The 12,352-nt window shown below is 45.8% G+C and overlaps 1 protein-coding gene and 1 non-coding gene across 4 annotated transcripts in view; one reads left to right on the top strand and one right to left on the bottom strand.

Moving 5' to 3' along the window:
* MED15 (mediator complex subunit 15) overlaps positions 1 to 12,352 on the bottom strand; it is a 59,284-nt gene that overhangs the window by 26,097 nt on the left and 20,835 nt on the right. For all 3 annotated transcript variants that reach the window (XM_074321771.1, XM_074321773.1, XM_074321772.1), the window contains exon 2: positions 12,022 to 12,109. In XM_074321771.1, coding sequence (XP_074177872.1) covers positions 12,022 to 12,109 — 88 coding nt within the window. The remainder of the gene's footprint in view (positions 1 to 12,021; positions 12,110 to 12,352) is intronic.
* Positions 10,606 to 10,679, top strand: TRNAI-GAU (transfer RNA isoleucine (anticodon GAU)). Its single transcript has one exon. It is a non-coding gene; the product is annotated as a tRNA-Ile (tRNA).

Raw genomic sequence — 12,352 nt, 5'->3', positions numbered from 1 at the left:
CAGCCAGGGGCATCAGCAGGGGAAACGATGAGGGGGGAAGGCAAAGCTGGAATGATCAGCACATCACAGGGGGTAGGTACAGAAAGAGGGGCCGTGAGGCTCTGCTGGACACTTAGGGGGTCCCAGTTTCCCACTGCGCCCACCGATTTCTGGTAGGAAAGACAATGTAACGTGCTGGGGCTCCTGTGTGTGGACCACCTGCCGAGGCTGCTCCTTGAAGGACAGCAGTGTGATGAGAGGGGAGCAAGAAAGGCAGTGGTGGGGAAGCTCAGGAAACGAGGTGGCTGAGTACGAGGGGACGGGGGCCATCTTTTAGGTGGGCGATACCTTAAAAGAATTTGTTGAGTTTTCTCCACTTCCATGAAAGGTAAAACAAGAGGAAGCAGGTTTGAAAAGCAACCAGATACTTTTACTCACACACAGTAAATGGGGCTCAGGAGCATGTCCCCAAAGCCCTTCTCATAGAACGAGGACCAGAACTCAGAGCCAGGTGCACAGATGCCACCTTGCTGCAGTCCCAGCACCGTCCCCTGGCCCAGAGTGGGGACACTAGCACGGTCTGCTCCTGGCTGAGGCTGCCCCACTGGTGGAGTGGAAGCTCTCAGGACCAGACCAGTGTGAGAAGGCCTGAGAGTGACCATCTGACAGGAGAAATGGACACAGGAAGCAGCCACATTGCTGCCAAGGGCCTTTCTTGTGGGTTAATACATCTTCAAAATCCTTGCAAAGGGCAGTTCACTCAGGAACCATCGGGGGTTGAGGGTGGCAGGTCAGCTGCAAGCGCTCCTTTCCAGAGGAGACCCTGGCATCTGAACTGCACCTCTGATAGCCCCCAGGCCGGGCTGTCTTATTCTCCCGGCTCCTAAATACCCATCTGCAGAACACTGGCACCCTGACTAGCTTCCACAGGTGTGAGAATTCCAGGTCCCCTTCCAGACAGGTATGTTACGGTACCCCCTTCTGCTCCAAGGCACCGCGCCTCTCCAGGAGTGCCCCAGGAAAAGGGCGAAGAGCATGTCACTTCCCTGCCCTTCAATCAGTCTTCACCACTTCCTCTGCTCGACATCAAAAATGTAAGTGTTCAGGCTGCCCTCGGGGCTGGGTGTTACCAGACTCGGGCACTGACGTGGTGCCAGCACAGCCCTAAACAATTTACATATACTAATGCATTTAATTCTTCCAACCACTTAATTAGCAGGTACTACTAACATGCCTGGTTTGCAGACAAGAAGACAGAAATGTTAGGAAAAAACCTTCATATAGTTTAAACACTTGCCTGACCTATTCAAGTCTCATACAAGGGTCCAACAAGAAGGGTGAAAAATGTCTCCCCCATACAGATGTGGAGTGAGCAGCAGAAGGGACACACATATGCTGCACATAAAATACTACACGCCACACACTATACCCCACACACTACCTTTGTTGTAAGACCTGGGGAATCTGAGTACATATATTTGCTTATATTGGCAAAAAGAAATGCCAGAAGGATAAACCAAAATTGAAGATCCACAGTTACCCCCAGAGGTATCAGGAACTGGCTGGAAATGAGAGACTTCCCACCTTGTCAATATGGCTTTCCCGCTGGAAGAGTGTGTAAGTCTTTTACCAACTCGAGATAAAACCAAATTGAAAGAAATAAGTACAATTCCTAAATATTCAAAATAAACCAAAACATATAAGCTGGATAGGGAAACACATGAGCATATAAGGAAAAGAATTATTTTCTGTGATCATTTTAAAAAACAAAAAGCAAACAAAACAAAAAACTGCATGTCCTGAGTGGAAGAGATACATTTTAAGGACAAACAGAGCTGCAAAGAATTCTTAAACTTCATTGCGTATTTAGTTATTATTTGTTACTAATATTAGTGGTAATATTAGTCTGTTTATTCTGAAAGTATTTTAGAGTAAAGCAAGTAATTATGTTTATTGTGAAAGTATTTTAGAGTAAAGCAAGTAATTATGCTAATGATATGAGAAGCCAAGATACTCATAGTAAGAGAAAATATACATGTTTAAAACGAAAATAAAACCCTGTAAGGTCAAATTTGCATTAAAAACATGAGTGAAATTATGCAGTTTTTGAGGTTGTTGTTTTTCAAAAACATAACTCTGTACATGAAGAGGCGCAGAAGCCATGAGCAGTTCTAAATACCATTCCACCCTCTAAAAGGAATGAGGGCCCCTCAAAGGAATGGCCGATTCCAGGCCAAGATGCAAGCAAGCTATAAAAGACGAAAGATGAAAGACGAAAGGGGTCATGCATGACAGGGGCCCCAAGAGGGACAGGAGGGTCCTTCAGGGCTGCCACTGGGTGAGGATGGGATCAGCTAAGCATCAAAATGAACCACTGCAATGGACTGAAACACACCAGATGCAGTGCCCCAAGCTCATGTTACTCACAGGAAGCGAACCCATCCTCACCCCCATCCCGAAGACCCACTGGTCCCCCTGGGGGTCCCAAGGGCAGTAACTCTTTGCCCTGGAAAGAAACAATGGACAGAAAAGTACTGCTGGTAGTCCTAGTTGATGAAAGAAAACGCTTCTTTGCAGAAAAGTTCCATCTAATAAATGTGAAAGAAAAGCCAGAATTAAGAACAGTTACCATTTTGCAATACCCAGGTAAATGATGGTACCGTTGGATGATAAATGGAAGGAGAACTTTTCACTCTTTGAACTCCTGACCAACTGTGGCCTGGTGGGAAAATTGAGATCACTGCACCCTCTGCCCTTTCAATCTAACACTCAGTTCACAAGAAACAAAGGAGAGGCAGAAGCGAGTCAGACAATAGGGAATGCAGCTCATAGAAACATGGATGTTAAAAATTCTGCCACTTAGGACTCAAGAAGGAAGTGAGGAATCTGGTAGAGAAAGCTATTATCTTAAAGAATACACGTATCATCAAAACCAGAATGCTGGTAGAAAGATCAACATGAAAGGTGTTTCTGGTGAGGGCTCAGAGGAAATGAGGAAGATGTTACTGCAAACTGGAACAAAGAGTTTCATGTAGTGGCAGAAACTTGCTGAATTGTGTCCTACTTGTGTGGAAGGCAGAAGTCATAAGCGATGAAACCGGGTGTTTGGCTGAGTAGACTTCCAAGCAAAATGTTGAAGGCTGGCCTGGTTTCTTCTTGCTGCTTATAGCAAAATGTGAGAGGGAAGAGATAAACTGAGGGAAGAACTATTAAGCAAAAGGCACTTGGACTTGATGATCTGTGAAATTCCCAGGCCACTCAGACTGCAAAAAACGTTAAAATTAGGAGATTGTTAGGAGATGTCCTGTGGAGAGAAGTCCGCGAGTGTGGCCAGACAAATTTTGCTAGTGCCAAAGAGATTAGCCATGTCATTCATGAATCCCCTCAATCGTCCCACAGAAGCCAGAAATAAGGATGAAATTATCCAGGAAAGCTCTGAGGAGAAACCTCTTGTCTAATGACATGAATCCTGTCACATACACAAGAGACCCACAAGGTTGCTGAGTGTCATACCAGCAGAAACACTGCCAGCTTGGACTGAAGTGAATGAAACTGCATGAAATCAAAGGGTAGTATCAGACTCCCAAAATTCTACAGGCAGGAAACAAGCTGATAAAACTACTCAGCCAAAACCATGTGCTACTCTTCAAGGAAAGGAAAGATGACCACAAGGGCAGAACCTTGGGCCCAGAGGCCAAAGCCATGGGCCAGTCTACAGTAATTTGTTACAGTAGCTACTGTCTCTGTATATTTGCCTATTCTAGGCATTTTATACAAATGCAATCATATAATATGTGGTCCCTTGTGACTGTTTTATTGTACTTAGCATAATGTTTTCAAGGTTCATCCATGTTGTAACATGTATCAGTACAGTTAACCCTTAAACAACACAGGGCTTAGGGGTGCTGAGGAAAATCTACATATAATTTTTGACACCTCCAAAACTTAACTACTTACAGCTCACTGTTGGACAAAAGCATTATTGATAACATAAACAGTCTTAACACAAATTTTAGATGTTTTATGTATGAGGTGTGATCAAACAATATGGTGAACGTTTAATTTAAAATAAATGTATTACAGTAAAAAACACATTGCCATTAATCCTCCTCACTTCGAACACCCTTATCCCATTGTTCTTGCCACTTCCTGAGGCAGTTCTGGAAGTCCTCTTCCATGAGTGTCTTTAGTTGTCCTGTCTTGGCTGCCTCAATGTCCTGAATCATTTTGACTTGGGGGAAGAGCCAGAAGCCGCACGGTGCCAGATCCAGGGAATAAGGTGGATGAGGACACACCATAATGTGCTGGGTTTTTTAAGTGTGCTTTTCCAGGACCCATCAGCTCCGAGTCAAGTAGTTGTTTCAATCTAGCTGTGGAGGGCGCCGCTCACAATAGCCCATGTGGGAAAGGAACCGGCGACCTTGGTGGTAAGAGCACTGTGCTCTAACCACTGCGCACCCGGCCGCCCCTCACTGGGCTTTGAATTGCATTTCCCTACTGACTCGTGCAATGCTGAGCATCTTTTCCTTTACTTCTTGACCACTTGTGTATCTCCTTTGGGGAAAGGTCTAGTCAAGTCCTTTGCAAATTTTAAAATTATTTTTGTTATTATTATTGAGTTGTAGCAGTTTTTTTATATACTCTGGATACCAGTCCTTTTTCAGATACAGGACTTACAAATATTTTCTCTCAGTCCATGGGTTACCTTTTCACTCTCTGGAGGGTGTCCTTTGATGCACAATAGTTTTTAATTTTGATGAAGTCAAATTAATCTATGTTTTCTTGTAAATGAGGGTTTATTTTTAGACTCTCAATTCTACCCCATTGAGCTAACCTGATCCTTATGTTGGCATTACATGATCTTCATTACTGCAGCTTTGGAGCACATTTTAAAATTTGGAAGTGTGGGCTTTCCAATTTTGTTCTTTTCCAAGACTGTTTTGGCTATTCTGGGTCCCTTGAATTTCCTCAGGATAAGTTTGTCACTTTCTACAGTCTGTTTGAAAGTTTTCCTCAGACATTGAAAAATATATCAAATCCCAGAGCCAATATTCTCAGCAACGCGGGAGCTTTGGTAAGTACTGCGCTGGGATTCACATATTTTAACATTGTATTGCTATACATTATAAAATATTCTATGCATAAATGAATAAAGCAAATGTCAGTGGGTCCCTTACCCAGCTGAAATTAAAAAAAAAAAAAAAGATAGAAAGAAAGAAGAAAATAAGAGGAAAAACCCCCATGCTATCACTGACGTGCACTACACCTCGGTTCACCGGGAAACTGGAGAGAATGTTGCAAGGAATAGTCAGTGTTTGTAAAGTACTTCTCTCAGGGCCTCAATTCATGCTATTGAAAATATAGCTGCGGAAAACCAAACAATCTGAATTCACAACTAAGCTGAAAAAGTACGTTTACTAAGGATGGTGCAGGAGTCTAGGCTGTCCCGCATTTGGACAGAATGGCGCGAAGGAGCACCGTCTACTGAAGCTTCATCATGAACCAGCTGCGCCCAGGCCTTTCTAGCAGATCTCAGCAGTTAAAACAATGCTAGGCTTTTCATGCGTTCACATTTTTTAAGGCACACAATCATGCTTTTCTCAGCTCTATGACTGTGCTTCTAATGCCTGAACTCTTGGGCAGTCCAATCACCGTCCTTGATTAAAGAGGGAAGCAGATGTATTCAGATTCAGGCAAAAGCCGGACCCTGGGCCTGTGAGGTCCCTTCACGGCTGACGGAGGACAGTGTCTCCCTTTACCAGCTGCACACAGCCATCCCCCTCCCTTGCTGGGAATGCAGCTGGGCCTGACCAGTTTCCTAGGCTGTGCTCTTCCACACTTATTCCAGCCAGTTGGTTGTTCAGTTTGGGCCCTCCTCTCTGGTTAGTTCAAAGGTGGCTTCCCATTTCTGATGCTCTCAGCCTCCCTGGTCCCCGAGTTTCACCTTGGCCCCCCAGTGGGGATTTGGTTCTGTACTAGTCATTTCTACACTGTAAACCAGAGATATGTACTACTTTTACATAATACTACATGAAAGAGTTGATTATGTTTAACATATATACTTAATTTGAAGAGAACTAAGCTATAAACAAACGTGCAGAACTGCACCCCGCTATAGTAAGCATCTCTACTCACTACCACTACCGGGACTGAAAGAAGAGGTCCCGGGACCCCCGACTATGTTCTCATCCAGGGCTTGCCGAATCTTCCCAAACCTTCAGAAGGCAGGGTCAAGGGTCTGGAGCTGTGATCACGATTAATCACTACTTGTGCTCGCTTGGGCAGCACAGATCCTATTCATCACTACCCCCAGGCCCAGTTACCTTTGCTTCTGTCAGCCTCCTTTAGGCAGAGCAGTCCCCCCTGTAGGCATTATGGTGTTAAAAACGAAAGAGGCTATTTGGCTGTCTGCTTTGATCGAAGGGAGGCAGTAAGACCAGCTGGGCTCCCATCCTGGCTCTACTTCCGCCTGACTGTGTGATGTCCTGGGCAAGTTACTTAGCGTCTGTGTGTCTGAGACTCCCCATCCGCAAACTGGGGAGAGTGGTACTCTGTCTACTTCCTAGGGCTGATATGGGGTCAAAGGAACGCACACAGGTGAAGCACACAGACCAGGGCACTGCAAGGGGACACCACCTTAGAGGGAACAAATGGGGGTCTGGCCGCTGGACCTGGAGCTGGCCAATGACAGATGGGAAGGGCTTTAACTTGGGGTGCTAACATTCAGGCTGTAAACATGATTTCATGCCAGGCAATTTGGTGAATTCTTTGAGACAAGAGCACACAAGGTTTTCCTTGCTCCGGGATGTACACGAGGCAGCCTGAGGTGCCCATTAGCAACCCCGTTTTCTTTCAGGCTAAACACCTGTGGACCCACCAGCTTGCCAGGATTCCAAGGGAAGGTCGGCCCCTTCTCTATGGCCTCTGCCTCCCAGGCCTTCCAGAAGCCCAGGAAACAGAGAAATCACTCTTCCCCATCCTTTTCCCTGCTCCAGGGTCCCACCTTTTAAATTCTTTCAGTCACTCTAATGGGGTCTCAGGTGGGAGGTGCAGGTAACAAGCACGCGGAGTGACGTGACCTGGAGAGGCCTCTGGAGTCCCACCTGTGAGGAAGGGGTGCTCTGACTAGCGTGTGGCTCCAGGAGGAGCTTGAATAGTAGTAAAAAGCTGGGCACCAGACAACAGTCCTAAGCAGTATGTCTTGCCCTGTAAAAAAGACAGGAAATTGCCAACACTTCTTAGAAATTCCTCTCTTCCAAACAGTCAAGGCCTTGTCTTGGAGTTCGGGATTTAGACCCAGGTTAAACAAAGGAAATGGGACTGACACTGTGAAGGTCGGCTGTGTGAGGGGGATTTTGCCTGCCAAATGCCGCCTCTGCGATGAAAAGCTTATTCCCCAGCTGCTGGGAGACTCTGGTTGCCAGTCTCCGAGACGGCCATCAACAATCAGCGGCATCCTGTACACACGGGCTGCTGCTCACATCAAAAGGTGGAGGTGACTCCAACTCCCCTGAATCTGCACTGCCTTAGCACCTGCTGTATGCACGTGACGTTCTAGGACCCCTCAGGATGGGCAGCACCCACTCCCTCCTCCTTGGAAACCAGCTGCCATGCTGCTATGCTGCAGGAGACACCACGTGGAGGTCATTGCGGGAAAACCGATGTGCAGACATGAAAGTGAAGCCGTGATGAACCCTCCAGCCCAGCACAGCTGCCAGCTGGATGCAGCAGCATGAGAGGTCACAAACGAGACCCGCAGAATGTCAAACAGGCAATTCCAATTGCCCCAATTCTATGAGTCAGTCACAGAATCAAGAGAAACAACTCATTGCTTTAGGCCTCTAAGTTCTGGGATAGTTCCTTATGAAACAAGAGATAATAAACAATACTGAACCAACAAATTCTGCATTTCAAAAGCTGACATAGTTCAATAAGCCCTCATCAAAGCTCTTTTAATTATAAGAAAATGCAAACTAACAAAAACAACAAATAATCCCATCCCCCAAACATTTGCAAATTATATCTAAGAGACATATCCAAAATACATAGACTTTTAACAGTCTAAATAAAAAGACCAACAACCCAATTTTAAAATGAGCAAAAGATCTGAATAAACATTTCTCCAAGGAAAATATACAAATGACCAATAGCACATGAAAAAATGTTCAATATCATTAGTCACCAAGGAAATGCAAACCAAAACCACAACGAGATACTACTACTTTACACTTGTTATGATAGCTATAACAAAAAAGACAATAACAAGTGTTGATGAGGAGTGGAGAAACTGGAACCACATATACTGTTGGTGGGAATGTAAAATGGTGCAGCTGCTTTGGAAAACAGTCTGGCAGCTTCTCAAAGGTTCAACAGTTACCATATAATCCAGCAATTCCACTCCTGGGCATATAGCCAGGAGAAATGAAATTGTACGTCCACAGGAAAGCTTGTAAACAAATGTTTATAGCAGCATTATTCATAATAGCCAAAAGGTGGAAATAATTTAAATGTCCATCAAATGATGACTGGATAAATAAAATGTGATATATCCATACAGTGGAATATTATTCATCAATAAGAAGGAATAAAGTACATGCTACAACATGGTTCATGGATGAACCTTGGAAACAGAATGCTAAATGAAATAAACCAGTTGCAAAAACATATACTTGCATAAATGTATGACTGTGTTGATATGAAAAGTTCAGTGGGAATCAAATATATGGTGATGGAAGAACTGACTCTGGGTGGTGAACACACAATGGGATTTATAGATGATGTAATACAGAACTGTACACCTGAAATCTATGTAATTTTACTAACAATTGTCACCCCATTAAAAAAAAAAAAGTTCAGAAAAGGCAACTCTATAGCAATAGGAAACAGATAAGTGGTTGCCCAGGAGTGAGGATAGAAAGAAAATGGTGACAGCAAATGGATATGGAGTTTCTTTCAGAAAATGTTATAAAATTTACAGTGATGATGGTTGAACTCTGAATATCCTAAAGACTGCTAAATTGTACACTTTCAATGGGTAAACTGTATAGTATGAGAAATATATCTCAGTAAAGTTGTTATGAAAGAAAATGTTTACCATATACAAGGTGTGATCAAAAACTATGGTGAATGTTTAAATTTTAAAAAATTACAGTAAAAGACACATTGCCATTAATCCTCCTCAAAATACTCCCCCTCACTTAGAACACACTTATCCCATCATTCTCGCCACTTTCTGAAGCAGTTCTGGAAGTCCTCTTTCGTGAGTGTCTTTAGTTGCACTGCTGTGGCTGCCTCAATGTCCTGAATCATTCTGACTTTGGGGAAGAGCCAGAAGTCACATGGTGCCAGATCCGGTGAATAAGGTGGATGAGGACACACCATATTTTATTTGACAGAAATTGCCGTGTACCAGAAGTGATGTGTGACACAGAGCATTGTCATGGTGGAGGATGATTTACGGCACACTTTAAAACACACCTTCTTTCAACTGGAGCTCACAGCCACCTGACTGCATGGAATAAGTTGAAACTTGTCACACACTGTTACTGAGGTTTGATGTGCCGCTTCTCATATTGGAGATCCCTGCCTTTCCATTGGATGGCACTCGGCGGCCCGACTCACCGTATTTTTTTATCACAACAGAAAGGCTCCGTGTCACACATCGCGTCTGGTAGACGGCAATTTCTGTCAAATAAAAACATTACGGTGTGTCCTCATCCACCTTATTCACTGGATCTGGCACCGTGCGACTTTTGGCTTTTCCCCAAAGTCAAAATGACCATGAAAGTAAACATATGAAGTGATTCGGGGCATCGAGGCAGCCACAACAGTGCAACTAAAGACACTCACGAAAGAGGACTTCCAGAACTGCTTCAGAAAGTGGTAAGAATAATGAAATAAGTGTGTTCAAAGTGAGGGGAAGTATTTATAGGGGGATTAATAGCAATGAGTCTTTTACTGTAATAAAATTTATTTATTTTTTTAAAAGATTTTATTGGGGAAGGGGAACAGGACTTTATTGGGGAACAGTGTGTACTTCCAGGCCTTTTTTTTTTTCTCCAAGTCAAATTGTTGTCCTTTCAATCTTAGTTGTGGAGGGTACCGTTCAGCTTCAAGCTGTTGTCCTTTCAGTCTTAGTTGTGGAGGGCGCAGCTCAGCTCCAGGTCCAGTTGCCATTGTTAGTTGCAGGTGGCACAGCCCACCATCCCTTGCGGGAGTCGAACCGGCAACCTTGTGGTTGAGAGGATGCGCTCCAACCAACTGAGCCATCTGGGAGCTCAGTGGCAGCTCAGCTCAAGGTGCCGTGTTCAATCTTAGTTGCAGGGGGCAGAGCCCACCATCCCTTGCGGGACTCGAGGAATTGAACTGGCAACCTTGTGGTTGAGAGCCCACTGGCCCATGTGGGAATCGAACCGGCAGCCTTCGGAGTTAGGAGCATGGAGCTCTAACCGCCTGAGCCACCGGGTCGGCCCTGTAATAAATTATTTTAAATTTAAACATTCACCGTACTGTTTGATCACACCTCGTATATCCTGGGCAGGCCCTCCCTGCCCTCCTCAGTGCGTATGCTCTCAGAGCTCTTCCTTGCACTTACAAATGCTTATAAAAACACTCTCATGTGGGGGTGGCCGGTTAGCTCAGTTGGTTAGAGCGTGGTGCTGATAACACCAAGATTGCTGGTTCGATCCCTGCATGGGCCACTATGAGCTGTGCCCTTTGTGAAAAAACAAAACAAAACAAAAACCAAAAAAAAGCCACACTCGTGTGCTCTGACCTCTAAGACAAGACTGTATAGACGGTTTCTGTTCTGGGACATGCTTTCTCCAGCCAGTGATCTCCATCTTTTCATTTCACAAAACGTTCACCTCATCCAAACATTCAGACCATGTTCCCATTTTCCCAATTGATCTCTACATGTCTTGCCAGTTTATTCCAAACAGTATCCAATCAAGTGCCATAAATAACATGTGCTTTTAATTCGTGACACACAAGCATGTCCCAGGGCTCCAGCACTGCACTCAGGCACAAATGCTCAGAGCCCCCCCAATACAGCAGAGGGTCAGAAGTCAGGGTCCGCATGAGGGCCAGCGCAGGTATGGGGCAGAACAAAAGCCCCAGGCGCCGTCCCACCTGCCTGAGCCGAGAAACCTCAGACAAGCAGCCAGGCTTCTTTGCGTCTGTTCTGCTTTATTTCTACCATGTTTCCCTGAAAACAAGACCGAGCCGGACCATCATCTCTAATGCATCTTTTGGAGCAAAAATTCATGTAAGACCTGGTCTTATTTTACTGTAATATAAGACCGGGTAATATAATATAATAATGTAATAATATAATACCAGGTCTTATATGAATTTTTGCTCCAAAAGATGCATCAGAACTGATGGTCTGGCTCGGTCTTATTTCCGGGGAAATGTGGTACGAAAACAGCTCCGCCCCAGGAGAGCACACGGGTGGAAGGAGGTGGTCCCATAACACCCCCAGTTCCCAGCGCAGGACAAGCGCTCACACAGCAGAAACCCTCCCGAGCGCCCCCAGCTGCCACAGTCCTATGCCTGCTTCTTTGATCAAGGCCTCAACCTCCACTAGCACCACCTTCATCACTTAACAACAAGGGGACAGAGACTCTTCTGGGCCCACGTGTCGGGGCCTTGTGGGGATTAGGTGAGGACCCGCTGGGAGGACTGGGGCTGAGGTCAGAGTCATTTCTTACTCAGAGCACTTGTCCCTCCTGAAGGAGCAATCGGGGCCTGAGGGAAGGCCCTGCAGGATTCACGGGAGCTAACCACGAATGGAAGGCACTGGCAGTGAGGCCTGGGGCCAAAGGCTCGGCCTGCATCCTGGCAGTCCACCCAGTACCCTCCCTGTGCCTGTACAATGGACACACAAGGAAGACCCAGAGCGCTTCAGGCAAAGCTGACAGTGCTTGGGATCAATCAGCGAGCAGCCACAGGTCCCCACCCCCCGGCAGAAGGGCTTACAGGGTCTGCATCAATCCCTCCCCCTGAGCCGCTCTGCCGGGTAGTCCGCCCACCAGGCCTTACCCGGGTCTTGGCCTTCAGGAACACATGGCTCTCCATATCCTTGCTCGATTTACTGTGGGCCACACCAGCTTTCCTCATGGCGTCCTCACTGCAAGACAAAAGGAGAAGGACGTTGACACATACCTACGAGTCCGCTCCCGCAGGGTTCCCAGACCCCGACAGCAGCTGTCCCTGGGTGGAAGGGGCCTGGCCTCTGGCACACCAGCCTGGCTGAGGTCCAGGAGAGGACACAGGGAGGGGCACTCAGCAGAGCAATGAAAGGCAGCTGAACAAGGGAGTAAGAGGGCAGGGCCATGAGAATGAATAGGAAAGCTGGAGAAGCACACAGCAG

The sequence above is a fragment of the Rhinolophus sinicus genome, linkage group LG16, assembly GCF_036562045.2.
Source record: "Rhinolophus sinicus isolate RSC01 linkage group LG16, ASM3656204v1, whole genome shotgun sequence".
In the NCBI taxonomy this organism is placed as follows: Eukaryota; Metazoa; Chordata; class Mammalia; order Chiroptera; family Rhinolophidae; genus Rhinolophus; species Rhinolophus sinicus.
Note: the sequence above shows the minus strand (reverse complement) of the source record. Positions and strands in the feature narration are given on the sequence as shown.